Source organism: Cricetulus griseus, chromosome 4 (genome assembly GCF_003668045.3).
Source record: "Cricetulus griseus strain 17A/GY chromosome 4, alternate assembly CriGri-PICRH-1.0, whole genome shotgun sequence".
Taxonomy (NCBI): Eukaryota; Metazoa; Chordata; class Mammalia; order Rodentia; family Cricetidae; genus Cricetulus; species Cricetulus griseus.
This window is the reverse complement of record NC_048597.1, coordinates 3,233,859-3,254,360: the sequence shown is the minus strand read 5'-3', so window position 1 is coordinate 3,254,360 and position 20,502 is coordinate 3,233,859. Positions and strand designations below refer to the sequence as shown.

Below are 20,502 nucleotides of genomic sequence, written 5' to 3'. Positions count from 1 at the left end.
GTAATTATGCTTGACAGGGTTGGACTGATGGCGCAATTGGCTTCTGAGGGCTACATCTGTGATGATCATGGGCTGTATAGCAGGTCAAGAGATAGGAGCAATAAGTCCAAAGGGAGTGAGGACCTTGGCCAAGATAGAAATGGACAATGAAGCCAGTTTGTAAGACCTCACTCTGCATGTGAAATCTATCCCGAGAAGGGTGCTGTCAGGAAAAGGACAGAGGAGGGGGATAAGAGTTTTGGTTTGAGACACTGGACTGGTGATGAGGAGGAGAATACAGGACAGGACGTTCTTCTTTGTTCTTCTGTCCTTGTTTCCGAGTAAGGCAAATGATGGGAATTGGTAAGTTCAGTTTAGCATGGACCAAGAGCAGTGGTTTTGAGTATGAAACTTAATGTCTTTGACATGCTTATGTCTCATTTGGGGTGACTTAATTTTTTGAGCCTTAGTTTTCTCATGTGTAACAATGGATATGAGAGTGTGATTTACGAAATTAATTAATGGAGGTTAAGTCAGTTAAAAAGATGCCTTGTGCAGTGAATTATAATGGAAATTTTGACTTCACTGGGCTATTGGAAATGTGGGCCTTGAACTCTGCAGAGATTTGAGCTAGAAGAGAGCCACCTGGGACTTCTCTGTGCATATGGTGGAGCGTCTTCCTGGCATCTACTTTATATACTATCGCTCTGGTAATGGCACCTAGGGTCTGAGTTCAGAATCAAAGAGAACAATACATGAATAGACTGGGAAATCCATCTGAAGCTGCAGATGCCTCTTAGTATGCTTGCATGGACTGAGAGAAGACAGTGCAGTAGGCAGAGCAGTGCATTATGGGTACATGGTGTATTTGGAGCTAATTACAGGGATCTGAGGTGTCACTGGCACTCACTGGCACTCTTGAAGCCTCCCGATCCTCACCCGCCTTCCTCCTGCCCCATCTGTTTCTCTGTCCAGATACTTAATGCCAACTAGGTTCTAGAGGCCAAGTTAGGACTTTGATTTGTTGAAATAGCTTAACTTTCTCCCTAGTCTTAGGGAGAAAGGGATCTGTAGCCCTCATGATTCAGGGCAACCCCACCCTTTTCTCTTTAGCATACATTTCAGCTGTTCCTCACTCCAGGGTGCTGCTGGACTAGAACAGTGCAGGACCTATGCTCACTCTGCCTGTGCGTTGTCTAGTTGTCTGGTGGTGTTGGCTTCTTACCCCCACCCCCTCTTTTCATTCGGTGGTTTTTTTTTTTTTTTTTTAAGATGATAAAAGGAGTATCTGGTATATGTTTCAATTAAAATTTCAGTACTAGTTCGGGGACAGTTAATATTCCATTTGCCTAAGTTGAAACTTTTTTATGTACTAATTTATTGCCTTAGGACTTTTTCCTTTCATGTTTGAGATAGAACACATTCTAAAGTCACACTTTCACACTTGGACACCTTCTTGTATCTTTGTAATTTTCTCTACCATCTCATGATACATGGGAAGCGTCTTAAGGTGAGGAGAATTTTGGCACATAAATAGTGGGGGCCTTTGACCTGTTAATCTCCTTGACCCTTAGCTTCCCAAAGCTATACAGCGGGAGTGAGGACGTTTCCTTGTCCTTGTGTCCGTGTATGTGACACGGCGGGAGTGAGGACGCTTCCTTGTCCTTGTGTCTGTGTATGTGACTCAGGGCTGGGTGTGTAGTGTGTCAGCAAATGGGCTTCCCTTGTGGTTTCAGTAACGATGCTGGCATAGTAGCACACCCTACAGTCTTTTGGGTTTTGTGTTAAAATAAAAAAAGGGCTGTGATTATTTTCTGGAGGTTTTGAAAAATGTTGTTTTTCAGGATCTTACTTGAACTCCCCTGTTAGTGTAATTGCTTTTTCTATAACAACCCTTGATCATTTTATTGGAAATTAGAGATATAGATTATTTTCTCTTCTGTGTTAAGTATCAAACAATGACATTGCTCTGTTTCCCTTTTTAATCATTTACCTAGTGTAGTTTTGGAAAATTTACTTCTAAAATTACATAGAAAAGACTTTGTTTTCTTCTGCCACTTTCATCTGTCACATAAATAAGCACAGAGTTGTAGGAATTAGTGTATAATTTTTAGAGGCTCATAACTTCAATTCATGGAGTAAAACTTTATAGCTCTTTTTATATTTGTTTTACATGTTTGAGTTTTTTGCTTGCATGTATGCATGCATGTATGTGCACCATGTGCTGCTTGGAGCTTTTCGAAGTTAGCAGAGGTTGTTGGATCCTCTAGGACAGGAGTTACAGGTGGCTGTGGGCCTCCGCTTGGGTGTGGGAACTGAACCTGGACCCTCTGCAATAGCAAGCATACTTGGCAGCTGAGCCATCTCTCTTGCTCCAAATCTAAGATGTTTTATAACTTAACTGGCTTTGCTTATTTTCAGATGGTACCTTTGGAGCCACCTAAGCTGTCCCTTTAAATTCCATGATGCATCATATTTTTCATATAGATTAGAATGACTTGTGAAGTATTTATAAAACATAGATTACATAGGTACAATTCGAGAGCAACAGAAAGCTGCATTTGCACTGAGTTTAATAAAGTGGTACCTAATTGATTTTTGAAACTCATTAATATGATGATGTTTAAAAAATTGGTTTTTGTTGTTGTGATCTGGCCTTAACTGTGGGGTTCCAGCTGGCTTGGAACTCACAGAGATCCCCCTGCCTGTGCCTTCTGAGTGCTGGGCTCAGGGTGCGCAGCTTGTTGGCTCATCTGCCTTTTGTGTCAGCTTCTCACTGCTTAGTGATTTGGAGTTAGAGATGTTCTTTAGCTTGGTGCCATTACAGTCCATTGTGGCGTTAGTGAAGGCTTTGTACCTGACATTGAGTTCACTCGCTCCTGTTTTGATCTGGTCTCACCAGAGCCTACCTGCTTCTCGCAGTCACAGCCTTGCTGTGCATGCTGGCTGCCCAGCGTTGCCTTTGTAAATACCAGCAGAAAGGCACTGCTGTTCTCTAGTCTCCTCAGAGATGAACACCCAGGCGCTAAGCTCAGACCCTTCCTCTGCACACCATGTGTGCCTCGGGCTGTTGACACTCTGAAGATGAGCTGTAGGTCAGTTTTATTCAGTGATATCTCAGACAGCTGGAGTAGTTTGCAAGTTTAGGTTCAGAAAACTACTTAGGCTGAGTTCTTGAAATGTTCATAGAATATTAATAGCCTTTGGCAGAATGTGAGCTGAAGTACACTAAAAGATTTTGAGGACCAGGAGAGAGAGGTTCCTTCTGTAGGGGTTGTTTATGGTTTTCCTTAGTGTCTACTGCTATCCTCCACAGTTTGAAAATGCTTTCATTTATGAGAGAAAAGGGACAAATTGACTATATTTTCAGAAATTTAAAAAATATGACTATGTTTTAAGGCTCTTCAAAAAGAAAATCCTATCTGAAGTGAGACTGCAAAAGCAGCCAATGGTGTTTGGATTATCTGTGGTGGAAGTCTTAGAGTACAGGTTCTTTCCCACAGTATCTGATGGCTGGTGACACATAAACCACGAGCAAGTTTTGTGATTTGTAGGTACTTGTCAGCCTTTTGCTAAGGGCTGCTTTTCAAATGAATAGTCATTAATGCATGATGTTTCTAAAATCATGTTCTAGCCATGCACCTAAGCCATGAACCCAGCTGCACACCTGTCTGCACCTAGCCATACGTCTTGCTGTATTGAGAACTGGTGCCCCTTGGCAGGGTTGTGTCTCGGTAGCAGCAGTGTCTGACCTGGAAAGGCTGTCGGTTACTTAGAAGGGGCCAGGGATATAGGTAGTGATTTCAGAACAGGTAGTTTGCAATATAAAGCTGATTCACAAACTTAGCCCCTTATCCTGAGCTGATTGCTCACCAGTGGAGTGTTTCCTTTGCTGCTGTTTGGAGGACAGAGTTGCATTTTTAACCCAGGAGAAATAAGTGGAAAAAATATTTGGTAACAGTAAATGGAGATGGATCTATCTATCTATCTATCTATCTATCTATCTATCTATCTATCTATCTATATGACCCACTTGCCTAAAAATATCCTACTTCAGACTTAGTTTTCTTACTATTTTGTAGTATTATTTGAATTTCTACTAATAAGTTCATTTGGGCTAATTAACACTACTTGTTGGGAATTACAGTTATTGTAAATTGTTTCAGTCTAGATGATATTTTTGTTTTTGGTAGCTTACCTGAAATAATGGACTACACTAATACAGTAAGACCTTGGATGGTAATTTCAGAAAATAGATTAAATTGGAGAAAAGGATTATGAAAGGGATAACTGGAGGGAAGTCATTATGTAGAGTGTTGGTATTACAGGCATCGGGAACACAGACAGCACCACGGAGGACAGCTTGCCTAAACTGTAGATTAGATAGGGTTTTGTCTGTTCTTTCTCACAACCTATAGTGATCATGACTAGCAGCATCTCTGTGTTTGTTGGTTTGTTTCTTTACATTTAAGAAGACTGGCTGCTCTTCCAGAGGGCCTGAGTTCAATTACCATCACCTGTATGGCAGCTCAACTATCTATAACTCAAGTTCGAAGGAGTCCAATACCCTCACAAACAAGCAGACAGAATACCCATGCACATAAAATAATAGATAAATCATTTAAAAATTTACATTAAAAAACTTTTTTAAAAAGTTAGGACATAAGCCTAACTATCTTAGGAATCATTAGGCATTGCTTGTCAGTCAGTCAGTCAGTCAGTCAGTCAGTCAGTCAGTCAGTCAATCAATCAGTTTAGCTACCTTGAGAACTAGGCAGCATAAGCAGCCCTGCTTCCTTTGGAATATTTCCTGGATTTCACAGTATCGCTTGTGAGTTACTCTTCAGCCTACTGGTCTTTGCTTCTGTCTTGTCACTGTGTGCTCCCCATTGATGTCCTGGAGATGGCACCCAGTTTCCCACCATGTGTCATGGAATTGTCCCGACCATCATGAAATCACCAGTGGAAGCAATAAAGAGGAGGGGTGCATAGGAGGTTAAAATGGACGGCTTGGAGCAAGGGAGGGCTCATGGGTAGGATAACTACATTTGCAAAATGTCTCTGAATTTAATCTACAAATAGTATTGGTAGACTGATATGCTGTCTTCCCTACAGATAGCTTTTATTGCCTCTGCTTTGATAGTAAGTCACTGTGAAAAGTGAATTAAAATTTGTATTAGTTTGTGAGGATTGTACGAGATCATAATGGTTTGTTTCCTTTAGATAAAGTTATATGAAAGTGCGTAGTACTCATGCTTACTTGATGCCTACAAGTGCCTGAAATGGTTATTGGTCATAGATAGGCACATTTTAAAACTTCTTTCTTTCTTTGTCGTCCCCCCCCCCCCCCCAGACAGGGTTTCTCTGTAGCTTTGGAGGCTGTCCTGGAACTAGCTGTTGTAGACCAGGCTGCTCTCGAACTCAGAGATCCACCTGCCTCTGCCTCCCAAGTGCTGGGATTAAAGGTGTGCACCATCAATGCTCAGCAAAACTTTTTTCTTTTTCATGATAGTTGTTACATTTTCTATTTGCTTGATTTTGATAAATGAGTAGAAATTATTCAGGTAAATGTTAGTGAATTAAATTGACAAGTTTGGAATAACTTTAGTTTTGGAGATTGTAGTTATTAGATACTTCTCAGTTGGGGTAATTTTTTTGCATCATCATATCTTACTGTAATCTGTTTTTCTTCACAGGGTTATAGATTTGCTGCTGGACTCTTCCCTCCCTTCCCCCACCCCATCAGGATGATATGAGACCTGAAAGAAGACGATGCATACAGGTGATGCACACTTTGATATACAGCAGAGCTCTGGCTGTTAGTGTACTCTCTGATAGTGTTACCAAGACACTCAGAGTGACTCTGGGACTTGGCTTAGTACTCAGTTTAGTAGTGTGTGAACAGTGGAGTAATTCTTAGCAATTGAGCTAACATTTACTTTTATGGTTAAATATATGTCTCCCTGTATTCCCATGGGTACATAGTAAAACTTTCTGGGAGTGGTGGTTAAGATAATTTCAATAAGACTTATTGACTGCCCTTGCAAATGTGGTCCTTTAAGCACATGAGGTTGGGGTTTGTCCTTCCTTCCTTCCTTCCTTCCTTCCTTCCTTCCTTCCTTCCTTCCTTCCTTCCTTCCTTCCACTATTGTTTTTGTAGTTTCCCCTCTCTTTCATCTTTATGTCATTTGAATTTATATCCAAACTGAAGTTGTTTTCAAGTATGTTTGTTTACTTCATAGTTAATGGATGGGATCTTGCTGTATTGTAAAACAGACTCCTCCATTGTGAGTGTGGTTCCGTTCAGACTAAAGAAGACAGTGAGCCAGTGGGTCAAATGTGTCCAACCTGTGTGCTTGTGAACTAGGTAAACGGGAGACATTTTGTTAAATGAAGTTGCCTTTACTGGTAGATTTGAGGTTTTATTTGGTTATATTATAAATTTAATGTTTGAAATGATTTTTAACTGGGAAAGAAATCTTGAGTAGGTATATGATGATGATTGGTATAGCTGTTGGTGATCTTTATCTTTTGTGACCCCAAATTTTAAAAAAATTAAAAAATTTTTTTTTTAAAAAATTGCTTTAGAATGAGATTTTAGATATTCAATTTCCTATGACAAAATGTGTTTGGATATAACATTTATAAATTAAATGTTTGGGAAAGTTAAGTTCCCTTGTATTTTACACTAGGAGCCCGCTGCTTCTGGGATTATGATGATAGCTGTCAAGTCAGTGACTAGTTATCCTTCTGTGGTGCTTCTCACACAAGCATGTTTGCAGATTTACCATGTGTGCTTGCCTAGACGCCCCAGCATTTGGGGACACATTCTGCCTCAGTGGCTGCTTGTTATAATCGCAGCAGTGCTGATGTTGAACAGCATAAAAGAACCAAGAGGAATGTTTACAGAAACATTTCCTTTAGATTTTATAAACTTGGCCTTTTGTTGTTGCACGGACAGTTGGTCAGCACTGTCAGTTCCTAGGTTGCCCCTTGGCTGCAGTCTGTAGCATCTGGGTTATGCCAGGCAGATGCTGTCTGCTTTGTTGTAGAGTTCAGGTCAGTAAGAACAAAGTAGCTTTCTGTTGTTTGATAGTTAGCTGGGACTTCACAGTTGGGAGATATCTTCTTGAGGTTTTCCATTTGCAAAGTTGTTATAATCAGAGGTGTATACAACGTGTTCCCAAGCAGCTATTTCTCTTAAAAGCTTTATGGAAAGTAAATGTTGTTTTTAAAAGATACCTAATTAACTTAAAAGTGTTACAATATAAGATAATTCTGTGGATTTAGATATGTGATACAAACTAGTGTTTTGGCTTTTTTGGAATGTAACCAATATTCATTGCCTTACAAAAGAAAAATGTAATCCAAGAAAGCTCTTTCTAACATATGTGTACATTGTTGGTATTTTTCATTTACAATTTGAAAGTTGATTTTTCTTATCATAAAGTCATCAGCTTCCCTGATTAGTTAATATGGTATTTTCCTCTTAATATTACTTATACTTTGGCTGATACAATTCATACATGCTTCCAGTGAGTTTCAGTGAAAATGATCTCTGCACAGTTTACACAGTGCTGAGAGCGAGTGCCCTGCTATGTCACACGTTGCTCATGGTACTGGCCTTGCTGTGCTGGTTAAATGGAATGGTAACTGACTTGCCCTTTCCATTTCACTGATGGGAGTGTAGTGAGAGGAAAGCAGGGAAAGCCATTGAAGTAGGCATTGACTGTTTCCCTTTCTGTGCTCAAAGTGTAATCCGTTTTCATGGTAACTGTGTGAGGTGATAGCTGTGGTAACTTCTTTAGGTTTTTTTTGTTTTTTTGTTGTTTTTGAAACTTTACTATTGTACACTATATACGTAAAGTATCATGCAGTATATCACAGGTATGTACACTTGGTTTTTCCTAGTTACACCCAGTAAAGCTGGGGAGAAAGGACAGAAAAGACAAGGAAAGATAGTTTTTTACTGAACACTGAGCTAAAATAAAATCAAACTGATGTGTTTCCAGCACAGGTGTGTACTGGCTGGCTGCTTTGCACTTATTAAAACTCTAAGCTTCTTTTGTCATGTTAAATGGAACTAGAACTCAGTATTAGGTAAATTCAGAGTTTTCTTTAAATTTTGGAAGAGTGTATGTAAAGAGTGTATTTATTTGGCTAATGCTTGTTCCATAACAATACTGTAATGGGTGTTGTGCCTCTAAGGATTCTGGGTATTTAATTATCTAAGGTCATAGTCCCTTTAGAGCAGGGGTGGATGTATAAGCACTTGTGTCATGGAATGGATGTATATCATAACATTTTATCACTCACCTATGGAAATTCAAGGCACATGTAGCAAAAATACCACACATATATCTAATTGTGTTCACAGCAGTGGTGTCAGCCAGCACTCCAGTGTCCACTTAGAAAAATCTGTCCAGGGCTAGTGAAACGTCTCAGCAGGAGAGTCTGGTTAGGGGCATGATGTACAGCACACAGAAGTCTAGAACTAGTGAGGGGCAGACTTCTGTCCTTCCTCACCCTGTCTGCCACCTCCAGACTAAGTGACTGCCTCCTACATAATCCCTTCTTCCCGTTTAAACGTCACAATGATAGGTTTATACCTAACCAAGTTCAGTTTATTTTGAATACAGGATCATTGCTAAGATTAGGTTTGGGGAGGAAAAAGGAAACCTTTCTCAGGTTCACATACATTAACATAAAGCCTCCTGCAGGAATGACCTGCAGGAAGGAGGCCAGTATTTCTTCAGTGTTTGATAAAAGACCTTTGTGTTTTGAGTTACACTCATTCACATCCTGTGGACCATTACTTGGGAAAACTTGTTCCTTAAGACAGTTGGTCCTTCTCTTTGTTTTAATGGTTTTCTTTAACAAAGTAGCTGGTTTTTGTTTTGTTTTGTTTTTTTGTTTTTTTTTAAAGCACATAATAGTGACATGCTAGTCACTTAAAGAATTTTGTTGTGGTGGGAGGTAGCTTATTTTGCAAAACATTCACTGAGCAAGTGTGAGAGCCAAGTTTGGATCCCCAACACCCATGTACAAAGATAGCCTGGTGGCAATGCACCACACTCGTAGCTCAGGGGAGGTAGAGACAGGGCAGTGTCTGGAGCTGGTTTTCTGTCCAGTCTAGCTGAATCAATGAGAAACCTGTTTGTTTCAAAGAAGGTGGGAACCAGTAGAAGACACCTGATGTTAGCTACTCTATGTGGTTGAACACTGCCCCCTCCCCCGGCAAGAGCATATACCCCCATCGTATACTCCCTCCCTGCAAGACAGGGTCTCATGTAGATGAGGTTGGCTTCAAAGTTGCTATCCTGAGCCTCCTGGGTGCTATAAGACGGCAGACTGAGCAAGCCATAGGGAACAAGCCACCTTTATGGCTTCTGCTTCAATTCCTGCCTTGAGTTCCTGCTCCACCGACTTCCCTTTGTGATGGAGTGACCTGATAGTCAGTAGGGTAAGGTAGACCCTTTCCTCCCAAGTTGATTTTGAGCACAGCAAGAGAAATGCTAGCTAAGCCAATAGGAAATGCACTGAGCTTCCTGTCTGTTGCTCTGTGAGTGTAAGTTGAGACCACACTGAATAGCCATCCTGATAGTGAGCTTGTGTGGAATGCCTTTGATGTCCCTATTGACTACTGTTCCATCAGTGACTGGTACCAGTGACCTGCTGTCACTTGGAGCAGGTCTTGATCACTCAGATGTAGACCTAACTATTCCTGCGGACGGGTTGCTCTTGGTGTGCACTGCTTTGAGCGTTTTCATCATGTGAGCGTTTCCTAGTCTAAGTTAGCAACCCCCACCCCACCCCCACTCCCATCCCTTGAGCCAAGGTTGTTTTGTGGCACAGCCCTGAGCACCCTGGAACTGTACTTGTACCAGCGTTGGCCTAGTACTCAGAACCCCCCTCCTCACCTCTCTCTCTGGAGTTTTGCAGTTACAGGTGTGTGTCACCATGCTTAGCTATTCTTAGATTTATTTAATATCTATAAGTGTTTTTTCTACATATATGTCTGCGCACCGTGTACATGCCTGGTCATTTCAGAGGACAGAAGAGGGCGTGGGATCCTCTGGGACTGGAGTTACAGGTGGTTGTGAGCCACCATCTGGGTGCTGGGAATCAAATCTGGTTCCTCTGCAAGAGCAACATGTGCTTTTAACCACTGAGCCAACTCTCCAGCCCTCAGCTGTTTTGTAAATTAACATTTTTCTCAGTTTTAAAAGTTACTAACAAGTACTCATGAATATTTGGCTTGAATGTCAAAGTTTCTTAACTCTGGGATAACTCAGGTCATGGGGTTTGGAAACTTTAGAGCACTTCATGGCTTAGGTGTGACTGCATCTCTCTGGGTGGTGGTACTTGGTACAGTTAAAGCTAAGCTCCCGTTGGCTTTGGAAGGGAAAGCTGCTTGAGATAGACAGAAGGTGAAAGCCACAGTTGCTCCCTTTCTTTGTGATAGTATGGAGGATGGCCTTTTTCTCAGCCACAGGTCAAGGGTCTATGGTGTCTTCCTGCTTTGCTCTCTGTGAGTCTCCAGGGTCCTCTGCCAGCTTGTGAGTGTCCACTGCAGATGCTGGAAGAGCTTCTCACTATTTACTGTTTCTTTTCATGGTTGCATATCTTTTGTGATTTTAGCTTGCATTTTCTAAACAGAAGCAATGCTGCTCATGTCGTGTGTACGCAGTGTAGAAATTGGTGCCTGTGCACACAGGTAGGGTGCTTCAGTCTCACTGTAAAGTTGATTTTTTTTTCAGGTAGTAAGCCTTTTTTTCTGACGGCCTAGAAAAAAGCAGCTGTTTACATTATCTTAATGTTTAAAAGGCACCTGCCCCTGTGGAGGCCGGAGGACAGTGTGTAGTTCCCAGTTGTCTCCTACTATGTGGGTTAGGGGGAAAAACATTTTGCTGGTCCTCACAGTACCTTTTATTTAATGCTGTCTTGTAAATATCTGTCTTAGGTTCCTGTTGCCATGATAAAACATCATGGCCAAAAGCAACTTGGGGAGGAAAGGGTTTACTTAACTCAGCTTGTAGTTCCACATCATAGTCCGTCATCGAAGGAAGTCAGGCAGGAACTGAAGCAGACACCATGGGGAATCTCCTTGCTGGTTGGCTTGCTCAGCCTTGCTTTTAGAGCCATCCAGGATGACCTGTGTAGGGTGGCACCACCCACATTGGGCTAGACCTGCCGCATCAGCCCACAATCGAGACAGTACTCTGCAAACTTGTCTTTTAGGCCAATCTTCTGGAAGCATTTTCTCAAAAAATTCATTCTTCCCAGGTACATCTAGGTTTGTGTCAAGTTGACAAGACCCAACCAGCATAGCATACATCTAAAAGAATGTTTAATGAGTCAGCAGCTGAGAGCACTGTGCTCTTCCTAGCACCCACTTGTCAGCTCACAAGTGTCTATAGCTCCCGGTGTAGTGGATCTGATGCCCTCTTCTGGCCTCCCTGTGACCAGACACACATGAATACACACACACACACACACACACACACACACACACACACACACACACACACACACACACACACACACACAAAAAAACTGAACGTCAGAGTTCTGAAAGAGTGACAGCTCGACATAGGTTTTTATCTTCAGTTTTCCCTAGAGGTGGGCAGAGCATCTGGATGGGCAAACCCCATCCCACAGACAGTGTGTACACAGTGTGTAAAAACATCATACACACCCATCTCACAGTGTACACACTGTGTAAACACCACACACACCCATCTCACAGACAGTGTGTACACACTGTGTAAACACACACACCCATCCCACAGACAGTGTGTACACAGTGTGTAAAAACATCATACACACCCATCTCACAGACAGTGTACACACTGTGTAAACACCACACACACCCATCCACAGTGTGTACACACTGTGTAAACAAACACCACACTCACCCATCTCACAGACAGTGTGTACACACTGTGTAAACACCACACACCCATCTCACAGACAGTGTGTACACACTGTGTAAACACCACACACCCATCTCACAGACAGTGTACACACTGTGTAAACACCACACACACCCATCTCACAGACAGTGTGTACACACTGTAAACACCACACACACACCCATCTCACAGACAGTGTGTACACAGTGTAAAAACACCACATACACCCATCTCACAGACAGTGTACACACTATGTAAACACCACACACACCCATCTCACAGTGTGTACACAGTGTGTAAAAACACACACACCCATCTCACAGTGTGTACACAGTGTGTAAAAACACCACACACACCCATCTCACAGACAGTGTGTACACACTGTTTAAACACCACACACACCCATCTCACCGACAGTGTACACACTGTGTAAACACCACACACCCATCTCACAGACAGTGTGTACACACTGTGTAAACACCACACACCCATCTCACAGACAGTGTGTACACACTATGTAAACACCACACACACACCCATCTCACCGACAGTGTACACACTGTGTAAACACCACACACCCATCTCACAGATAGTGTGTACACACTGTGTAAACATCACACACACCCATCTCACAGACAGTGTGTACACACTGTGTAAACACCACACACCCATCTCACAGACAGTGTGTACACACTGTGTAAACACCACACACACCCATCTCACAGACAGTGTGTACACACTGTAAACACCACACACACACCCATCTCACAGACAGTGTGTACACAGTGTAAAAACACCACATACACCCATCTCACAGACAGTGTACACACTATGTAAACACCACACACACCCATCTCACAGTGTGTACACAGTGTGTAAAAACACACACACCCATCTCACAGTGTGTACACAGTGTGTAAAAACACCACACACACCCATCTCACAGACAGTGTGTACACACTGTGTAAACACCACACACACACCCATCTCACAGACAGTGTACACACTGTGTAAACACCACACACCCATCTCACAGACAGTGTGTACACACTGTGTAAACAAACACCACACACACCCATCCCACAGACAGTGTGTACACAGTGTAAAAACACCACACACCCATCTCACAGACAGTGTACACACTGTGTAAACACCACACACACCCATCTCACAGACAGTGTACACACTGTGTAAACACCACACACACCCATCTCACAGACAGTGTGTACACACTGTGTAAACACCACACACACCCATCTCACAGTGTATACACACTGTTAAACACACCCACAGAGGAAGTTAGAAGTGTGTGTACACAATTGTAAACACACCCACAGACGAAGATAAAAGTGTGTGTTCACAACTGTAAAGACCCACAGACGAAGACAGAAGTGTGTGCACACAGCTGTAAACACACCCACAGAGGCAGTCAGAAGTGTGTGCACACAGCTGTAAACACACCCACAGAGGCAGTCAGAAGTGTGTGTACACAGCATCTGTTGAGATCCCCACAGTGGTGTGGGGGCAGAAGGATGCACAGCAGAGTTAACTCTAAGGCATGGGAAACTCCAACCTTACAAGCAAAGGCTCCCACAAAAGCATGGTGGGCAGGTGTGCAAATATCAGTGCAATCCAAAAGCTTGTTTTCAGGTTCCCAGGAGTATTTAAGATCTGAAAGGGTTAGGATTGGTCCCTGTAAAGTATCAGAGCCTCTTAAGGCTTCCTTGCTAGGTAGACACCACTGGGAACAGACTCCAAGCTGAGCAGTGGTGGAATCACATGGGCAAAGGATAAAAACACAGGAATTCTTACTTATTAATCTGTATTTTTGACATCCTTCATGAAAATAGGGGAGAGAGGACACTTAGTGAAAACAGATATTCTAGCCTTCCAGTAATTTTTATTTCTCTGTGTGTTTGTGAGCTCCTGTGAGGTCAGAGGACAGCTGTCAGGAGTTGGTGCTCTGCTGCCACCTTGTGGGAGTCAGGGATCAAACTCAGGTAGTTGCTACCAACTGAGTCTTCTTGCTTGTCCCCTCAATAGTATTGTAAATTTTAATTTATTTATATATATATATTAAAAGATGATCCGAAAAGAATCACAAATTCTCCACCAATGTGGTCCTGGTTAGTGTCATCATTGTCTCCTTTTTTCTTTTTGTTGTTGTTATCTTTTTGGTTGTGAGCCTAGCCTTTAATGGCTGAGCCATCTCTCCAGCCCTTGTTGTTGTTATCTTGACATAGGTTTTTGCTTTGTAGCCCAGGATGGCTTGGAACCCCTGTAGCCAAACCTGGCTTAGAGCCCGGCTTCTGGAGTGCTGGAGTTGTAGATACCCACGGTGATGCTGGCTGCCACAGAGTTCGAACAAGAAAAGGAAGAACTGGGGAGACACCCAGTGCTTAAGAGCACATGACACCCATTTGACAACTCACAGTCACCTGCAACTGTAATTGCAGAAGATCAGATGCCATCTTCTGGCCTCTGGGGGCATCAGGCACTTACATGGTGCACACACGTTCAGGCAAAACATCGATAAACATGAAATAAAAATGATCATTAAAAATGTTGTAAGAAAGGAAAAACTCAAGGAAGAGAATATGACCCAGACAGTAAGAAAGCATAGCAGAAAGAAATGCTTGCAAAGTAAAGTTTCCAACCCAGTGTTTTAGAGCAAATGCAGAGAGACCTGAGGGCTGATAGGAACCTGGGAGAGCAGTGTGCAGCTGGGTTAGGGGGCTCAGATAGATATTTGTTGATCATTGTGGATAGAGAAAGGAAAGGGGGAACCAAACAAACCATTCATCTCGGTGCCAGGGCTGGGTTTAGTTAGTAGAGTACTTGCTCAGCTTGAGGGGGCCCTGTGTTGTGCCCCAGCCCCACACAAATGAGCTGTGGTGGAGCACACCTATGTTCCTAGTATTTGGGAAGAGGAGGCAAGAATACCAGAAGGTTCAGTATCTTGTCACCCTCTCCCAACCTGGGATCCATGAGTCAGAGTCTCATGTAAACAAACAAATGGATAAGTCCCTGCCTCAAATAAATGAAGATTTAAAAAGAATTTTGAGTCTGAGATTGAAAATTTCTTCAAATAAGTAAAGAATAGCAGAAAAATGTTATAACTCAACTAAAAGCCAAAACCCTAAGAATATATACAAGTATTTAGAGAAAGTGAGTTATTGAATAAAGGCAGAGAAGGTTCGGCATACAATAATCTCTTGGCATGTACCAACAAGAATAGTGCAAGAAGATGTCCTGGAATTGAGTGGTTTTTGCCTTTCTATTGGGAGAGTGGGGAAGCATGGGGTGGGGGGTCTGCTCTGTAACTTAATAGAGTAGTGTGGATGAAGGTACGCATGGTGACACTCATCTGTACTTCCTAGACAGAGGCAGGAGGATCCCTGCTAGTTTGAGGCCAGTCTGGTCTTCATAGAAGTTCTAGGCCAGACAAGGCTATATAGCAGGATCCTGTTTATAAACAAACAAGAACAGAAACCAACAGCTCACTTTTCCCCAAAGTTGGACTATATGTGTATGTGTGTATATATATGTGTGTGTGGACACGCGCGCGCGCGCGCGCGCACACACACACACACACACACACACACACACACATACATATACATACATATACATATATGATCTGATGGGTTATTGAGGAGGGAGTACTAACATGAACTGATTTTTGATAGCGCTGTTTTGTGCAGAAACAATAGAGTAACAGTTAGTGTGCTGGAGGGAAACCTAAGAATTTTTTATCCATCTATACTGACTTTAAAGAAAAAAGACAGCACACGAAATGTGTACTAAACACATGAATGTGAATTTGGACAGTATTGTTTTTATGGTCTCTTAATGACTGTCAGAGAACAAGTTTACACAGTCAGAGCTGTGAAGCTTACACTTTGATGGTTATGAGAAAGGCTAGCATGTATCGCGTCCTCTCTGCAGTAACGAGGAAGGAGCAGGACGGGTGTTGAACAGAGAGAAGAAATGGAGTCGTGCTGCTCTACAGTTATGGGCCAGGACATGTAAAAGAACATCACTTCAGTTTAGAGACAGGTGGGCAAGTTTTTATTGTTGTCTCTGGGGCTATGTTCCTTCAGACACATAATAGAAAAAAGGAAGTAGAGAGGATTTGGGGTGTGATAGTAAAAACACATGGTGAAAACCATGGAAGCAAAGTCTAAAACTTTGCACCTCAGTTTGGGGCACTGACAGAAGAATGGAGACAGTTGGTGAGCATCGCTGGTGGAGACTGCATTTGATGCCCTCCTGCCACCCTGGGTTACTAGTCACCTTTGGGGCTTGCAGTTTCTCAGATTACATATAAACACTTTCCATGTTATTTGTTCTATCTGTGTTACCAGTTCAAAATCATGTTATGTACATAATTGGGAATTTTTGTTAAACCATGAATATACAGTTCTCTTGTTTATCAGTTAAATTGAAAATGGGCTGTAATTGTGTACTGGGCTGTTGTGTCAGTCGGGCATTGGAGTTCTCTGCTTACCTGTGTGGGTTCTGTTATTAGCGCCCTTACTTTGTGCCTTATGATTGAGATGGAACTTTTTAATTGAAATATACTTGAAATACTTGATGATCTTTCTGTCCTCATAAGCAAAATGCACCATATTTGTGATTGCTAAATTCTTACCTTCTTGAAGTTAAGTTTTTCTTACTCATCACCTCTAAAATAAGTTGTGTGAGCATAAAAATTGCACAGAGTTATTTGTGAACCATACATACACTGATTTTTACAAAGTCTTATTTCCTGGTGCATTTGTAACTAATTGTTTATGTTTTCTATTAAGAATCATTTCAGTGCACTGTGTGCATTTATCCATTACTGTATGTCAAGAACTATTACATACGTAGTAACCCATTCTCTCTTATTGGTAGCTCTGGGACAGGTGCCATGATTGACACCATGTCACATGCCTGTAAGAGTGGGACTGGTGTGCAAGTTCAGGACCCTGACCCTCATGCATTGTTTACTTGTTAAATAGCTTTAAGTTTGCTTTGTTTGGGTTTGTTTTTGTGCTACCATGCTGCACAGGGGCTGTATGTTTTGTCTGGAATGGATGAGGTCCTGTAATAACATCTGAACATAATAGCTTTTCAGATCTCCTGAACATATTTGAGTGAAGCCATTAACAATCTGTTGATGGTGACGACCTTTTATTTTCTTTAATATATCTCCCCTTTAAAGAGATTGCCAAGGGTTTCACAACTGACTTTTTCTTGTGTTAAGGTAGTAGCTTACCAGTGCTGGCTTTTGTCCATAGAAACAATCACTTTTTTTTTTTATTTGTTAATATAGCTATATATTTTTTCAACTTTTTTTATTTGAATTAGAAACAGGATTGTTTTACATGACAATCCCAGTTCCCGTCTCCCTCTCGTCCTCCCCTCCCATGACCCACCCCCAACTAAAACCCTACCTATCACATATCCTTTCTGCTTCCCCTGGATGGTGAGGCCTTCCATAGGGTGTCATCAGAGTCTGTTGTATCCTTTGGGATAGGGCCTAGGCTCACCCCGTGTGTCTTGGCTTAGGGAGTATTCCTCTATGTGGATTGGGCTCCCAATGTCCACACCTATGCTAGGGATAAGTACTGAACTAATACAGCAGGTCCCGTAGATTTTCGAGGTTTCCTCATTGAAACCTTTGTTCCTGGGGTCTGGATCAGTTCCATGCTGGTATCCAAGCTATCAGTCTGGGGAGCAAGAGTTCCCTGATGTTCAGGTCAGCTGTTTCTGTGGGTTTCACCAGCCTGGTCTGGAGTACAGAACTAAATAGAGAATTCTCAATAGAGGAATCTAAAATGGCTGAAGGACACATAAGAAAGTGTTCAACATCCTTAGCCATCAGGGAAATGCAAATCAAAACAACTCTGAGATACCATCTTACTCCTGTCAGAATGGCCAAAATCAAAAACACCAATGACAGTTCATGCTGGAGAGGATGTGGAGAAAGAGGAACACTCCTCCACTGCTGGTGGGAGTGCCAACTTGTACAGCTACTGTGGAAATCAGTATGACAACTCCTCAAGAAACTGGGAATGAGTCTACCACAAGATACAGCAATTCCACTCTTATACCCAAAAGAAGCACATTCATACAACAAGGACATCTGTTCAACGATGTTCATAGCAGCACTATTTGTAATAGCCAGAAACTGGAAGCAGCCTAGATGCCCCTCAACCGAAGAATGGATAGAGAAAATGTGGTACATTTACACAATGGAGTACTACTCAGCAGAAAAAAACAATGGAATCTTGAAATTTGCAGGAAAATGGATGGAACTAGAAGAAACCATTCTGAGCGAGGTAACCCAATCACAAAAAGACAAACATGGTATGTACTCACTCATATGTGGATTTTAGACATAGAGTAAAGATTACCAGCCTACAATCCACACTGCCAGAGAAGCTAGGAAACAAGGAGGACCCTAAGAGAGACATACATGGTCCCTTAGAGATGGGGAAAGAGTCAAGATCCCCTGAGCAAATTGGGAGCAGGGGAAGAGGGGGGAGGGAGCTATGAGGATGAGAAGGGGAGAAGAGGAGGGATGCAGAGGTCATGAGGGAGCAGAAAGGTTGAGTCAGGGAAGAATAGATGATAACAAGAATGGAGATATCATAATAGAGGGAGACATTTCTGGTTTACAGAGAAATCAGGCACTAGGGAAATGTCTGGAGATCTACAAAGATGACACCAGCTAACAATGTAAGCAACAGAGAAGAGTCTACCTTAAATGCCCTTCCCTGATAGTGAGATTGATGACTGACTTATATGCCATCCTATGGCCTTCATTCAGCAGCTGGTGGAAGTATAAGCAGACACCCACAGCTAATCACTGAACTGAACTGGAATCCAGATGCAGAGAAACAATCACTTTAAAGTAGGAACATGTTTTCTTAAATAACCAAGTCAGGGTTTGCATTACTAACAGTGTAGTGAAGTGACATGCTTGTCTCTGAAAATAAGTTAATGGAGTTCATGCTTTATAGTTTTAGAAAATATTATGGATAGGCTTGATCATTGTTTAAAATGTTTTAAGTTTGTTTTAAGTTGTTTATGAAGTAAAACAGCCCAAACCAAGAAACCTAACATAATGTTCTCACATAATAACCACTTAAAAGATGAAGTTGAACAACTTCTTTTTTTTTTTTTTTTTGTCAAAGACTAGTCCTGTCTTTAGTCTTTAAAGAAAGTGTTGAGATTTGTGTTATTCGTGGCTCTTGTTAGGGAGAGTGACCCTAAGTTCACTGTCATTTTGTTGATCTCAGTTTGGTTTTTATCAGCTTGACACAGCTAGAGTTATCAGGGATGAGGAACCTCCATTGAAAAGATGGCCTGCAGGGAAGTCTGTGGGGCCATCCCTTGGCGGATGATTGCGGTGGGAGGTCCATGTCACTGTGGGAGGGAGTGTGACTGCTGGGCAGGAGGTCCTGGGTTGTATAAAAGAGGTTAAGGAAGCCAATAAGCAGCATTCCTTCATGGTCTCTACTTTGGTTCCTGCCTCTAGCTTCCTGCCCTGACTTTCCCTCGATGATGTGATCTGAAAGCCAAATAAACTCTTTCTTCTTCAGGTTGGTTTTGGCCATGGATCACAGCAATAGAAACCCAAGGCACAGTTGTACAAATTACCTACAAATACATCTACAAGGAATTTATTTAAATCAGATGTTCCATATGCAATGGTTTTAAAACGTGGCTGATAATTAAAGGAGTAATTCCTTCCCTGTAGTGTGGTCAGCTTTAGTAACTTTTCTAACGAAACACACTATGCAGCATTCCCTCTTTCAGGCTCTGAGTCTCTTCTTTCTTAATGTTCATCCTTGAAACTGTGGTGCAATGTTGTGAGGAAACCAAGTGACCTCATGAGAACCAGGCCCCCAGCTGTGATCCCAGCCAACATTAGCTGTTAGCTTATATGAGTGAGCAAGTTCTACATGGTCTCAGACACCCCCCACCCCCAAGTCACCTGACTAACACTGGGTGGACGGAGTAATTATCCCTGACATACCCTACCCAAAGTGCATGTTTAGATGCAACCCAAGCCTGGCCATTGGTGCAAACTTGTAAGTGTTGGAGTGTTGCCAGGCAGTAATAATCAGAACAGCAACTCTGTGGCCAGGGCTGTTCCCTGGCTGTGCTCTGATAAATGTCATGGTGAAGGCTGGCCCAGGATCACTCCTGAGACCTCCAGTTAGTGACAGGCCATCTAGGATAATGTACAGTGGGTGACACTGAGAGTGGGTCTCAGGTTCCCTTCTGTAAAGTGGGCACTGTTGACTGGTGGTGCCTCGTTTATTTATGACTGGGAGGCTCAGCTCTGAGTAGATGGACTCACTGTTCTCTGTGTGCACTCCCTCCCTCTGGCTTTCCTGACTGAGTTCCCCATCACTGCTGGTGTCCTTGCAGTGTGTTTATGCTTTGCTGAGAGGCTGCCTGCCTGCCTTCTTTTGGGGTTGGAAGTCAGTGCTGACACTGGATGGCGGGAAAGCCACAATGCTGAATGTGTGTTGTCTCTGTAACCTACTGGTCATAACCAGGGTTCCTTACAGACTGAGCCACTCTTCCAGGCCATACTTACCTCCCA

The 20,502-nt window shown here is 42.4% G+C and overlaps 1 protein-coding gene across 2 annotated transcripts in view; it reads left to right on the top strand.

Moving 5' to 3' along the window:
- Dyrk1a (dual specificity tyrosine phosphorylation regulated kinase 1A) overlaps window positions 1-20,502 on the top strand; it is a 116,334-nt gene that overhangs the window by 35,317 nt on the left and 60,515 nt on the right. For both annotated transcript variants that reach the window (XM_035444275.1, XM_035444274.1), the window contains exon 2: window positions 5,676-5,761. In XM_035444275.1, coding sequence (XP_035300166.1) covers window positions 5,752-5,761 — 10 coding nt within the window. In that variant the 5' untranslated portion in view covers window positions 5,676-5,751. The remainder of the gene's footprint in view (window positions 1-5,675; window positions 5,762-20,502) is intronic.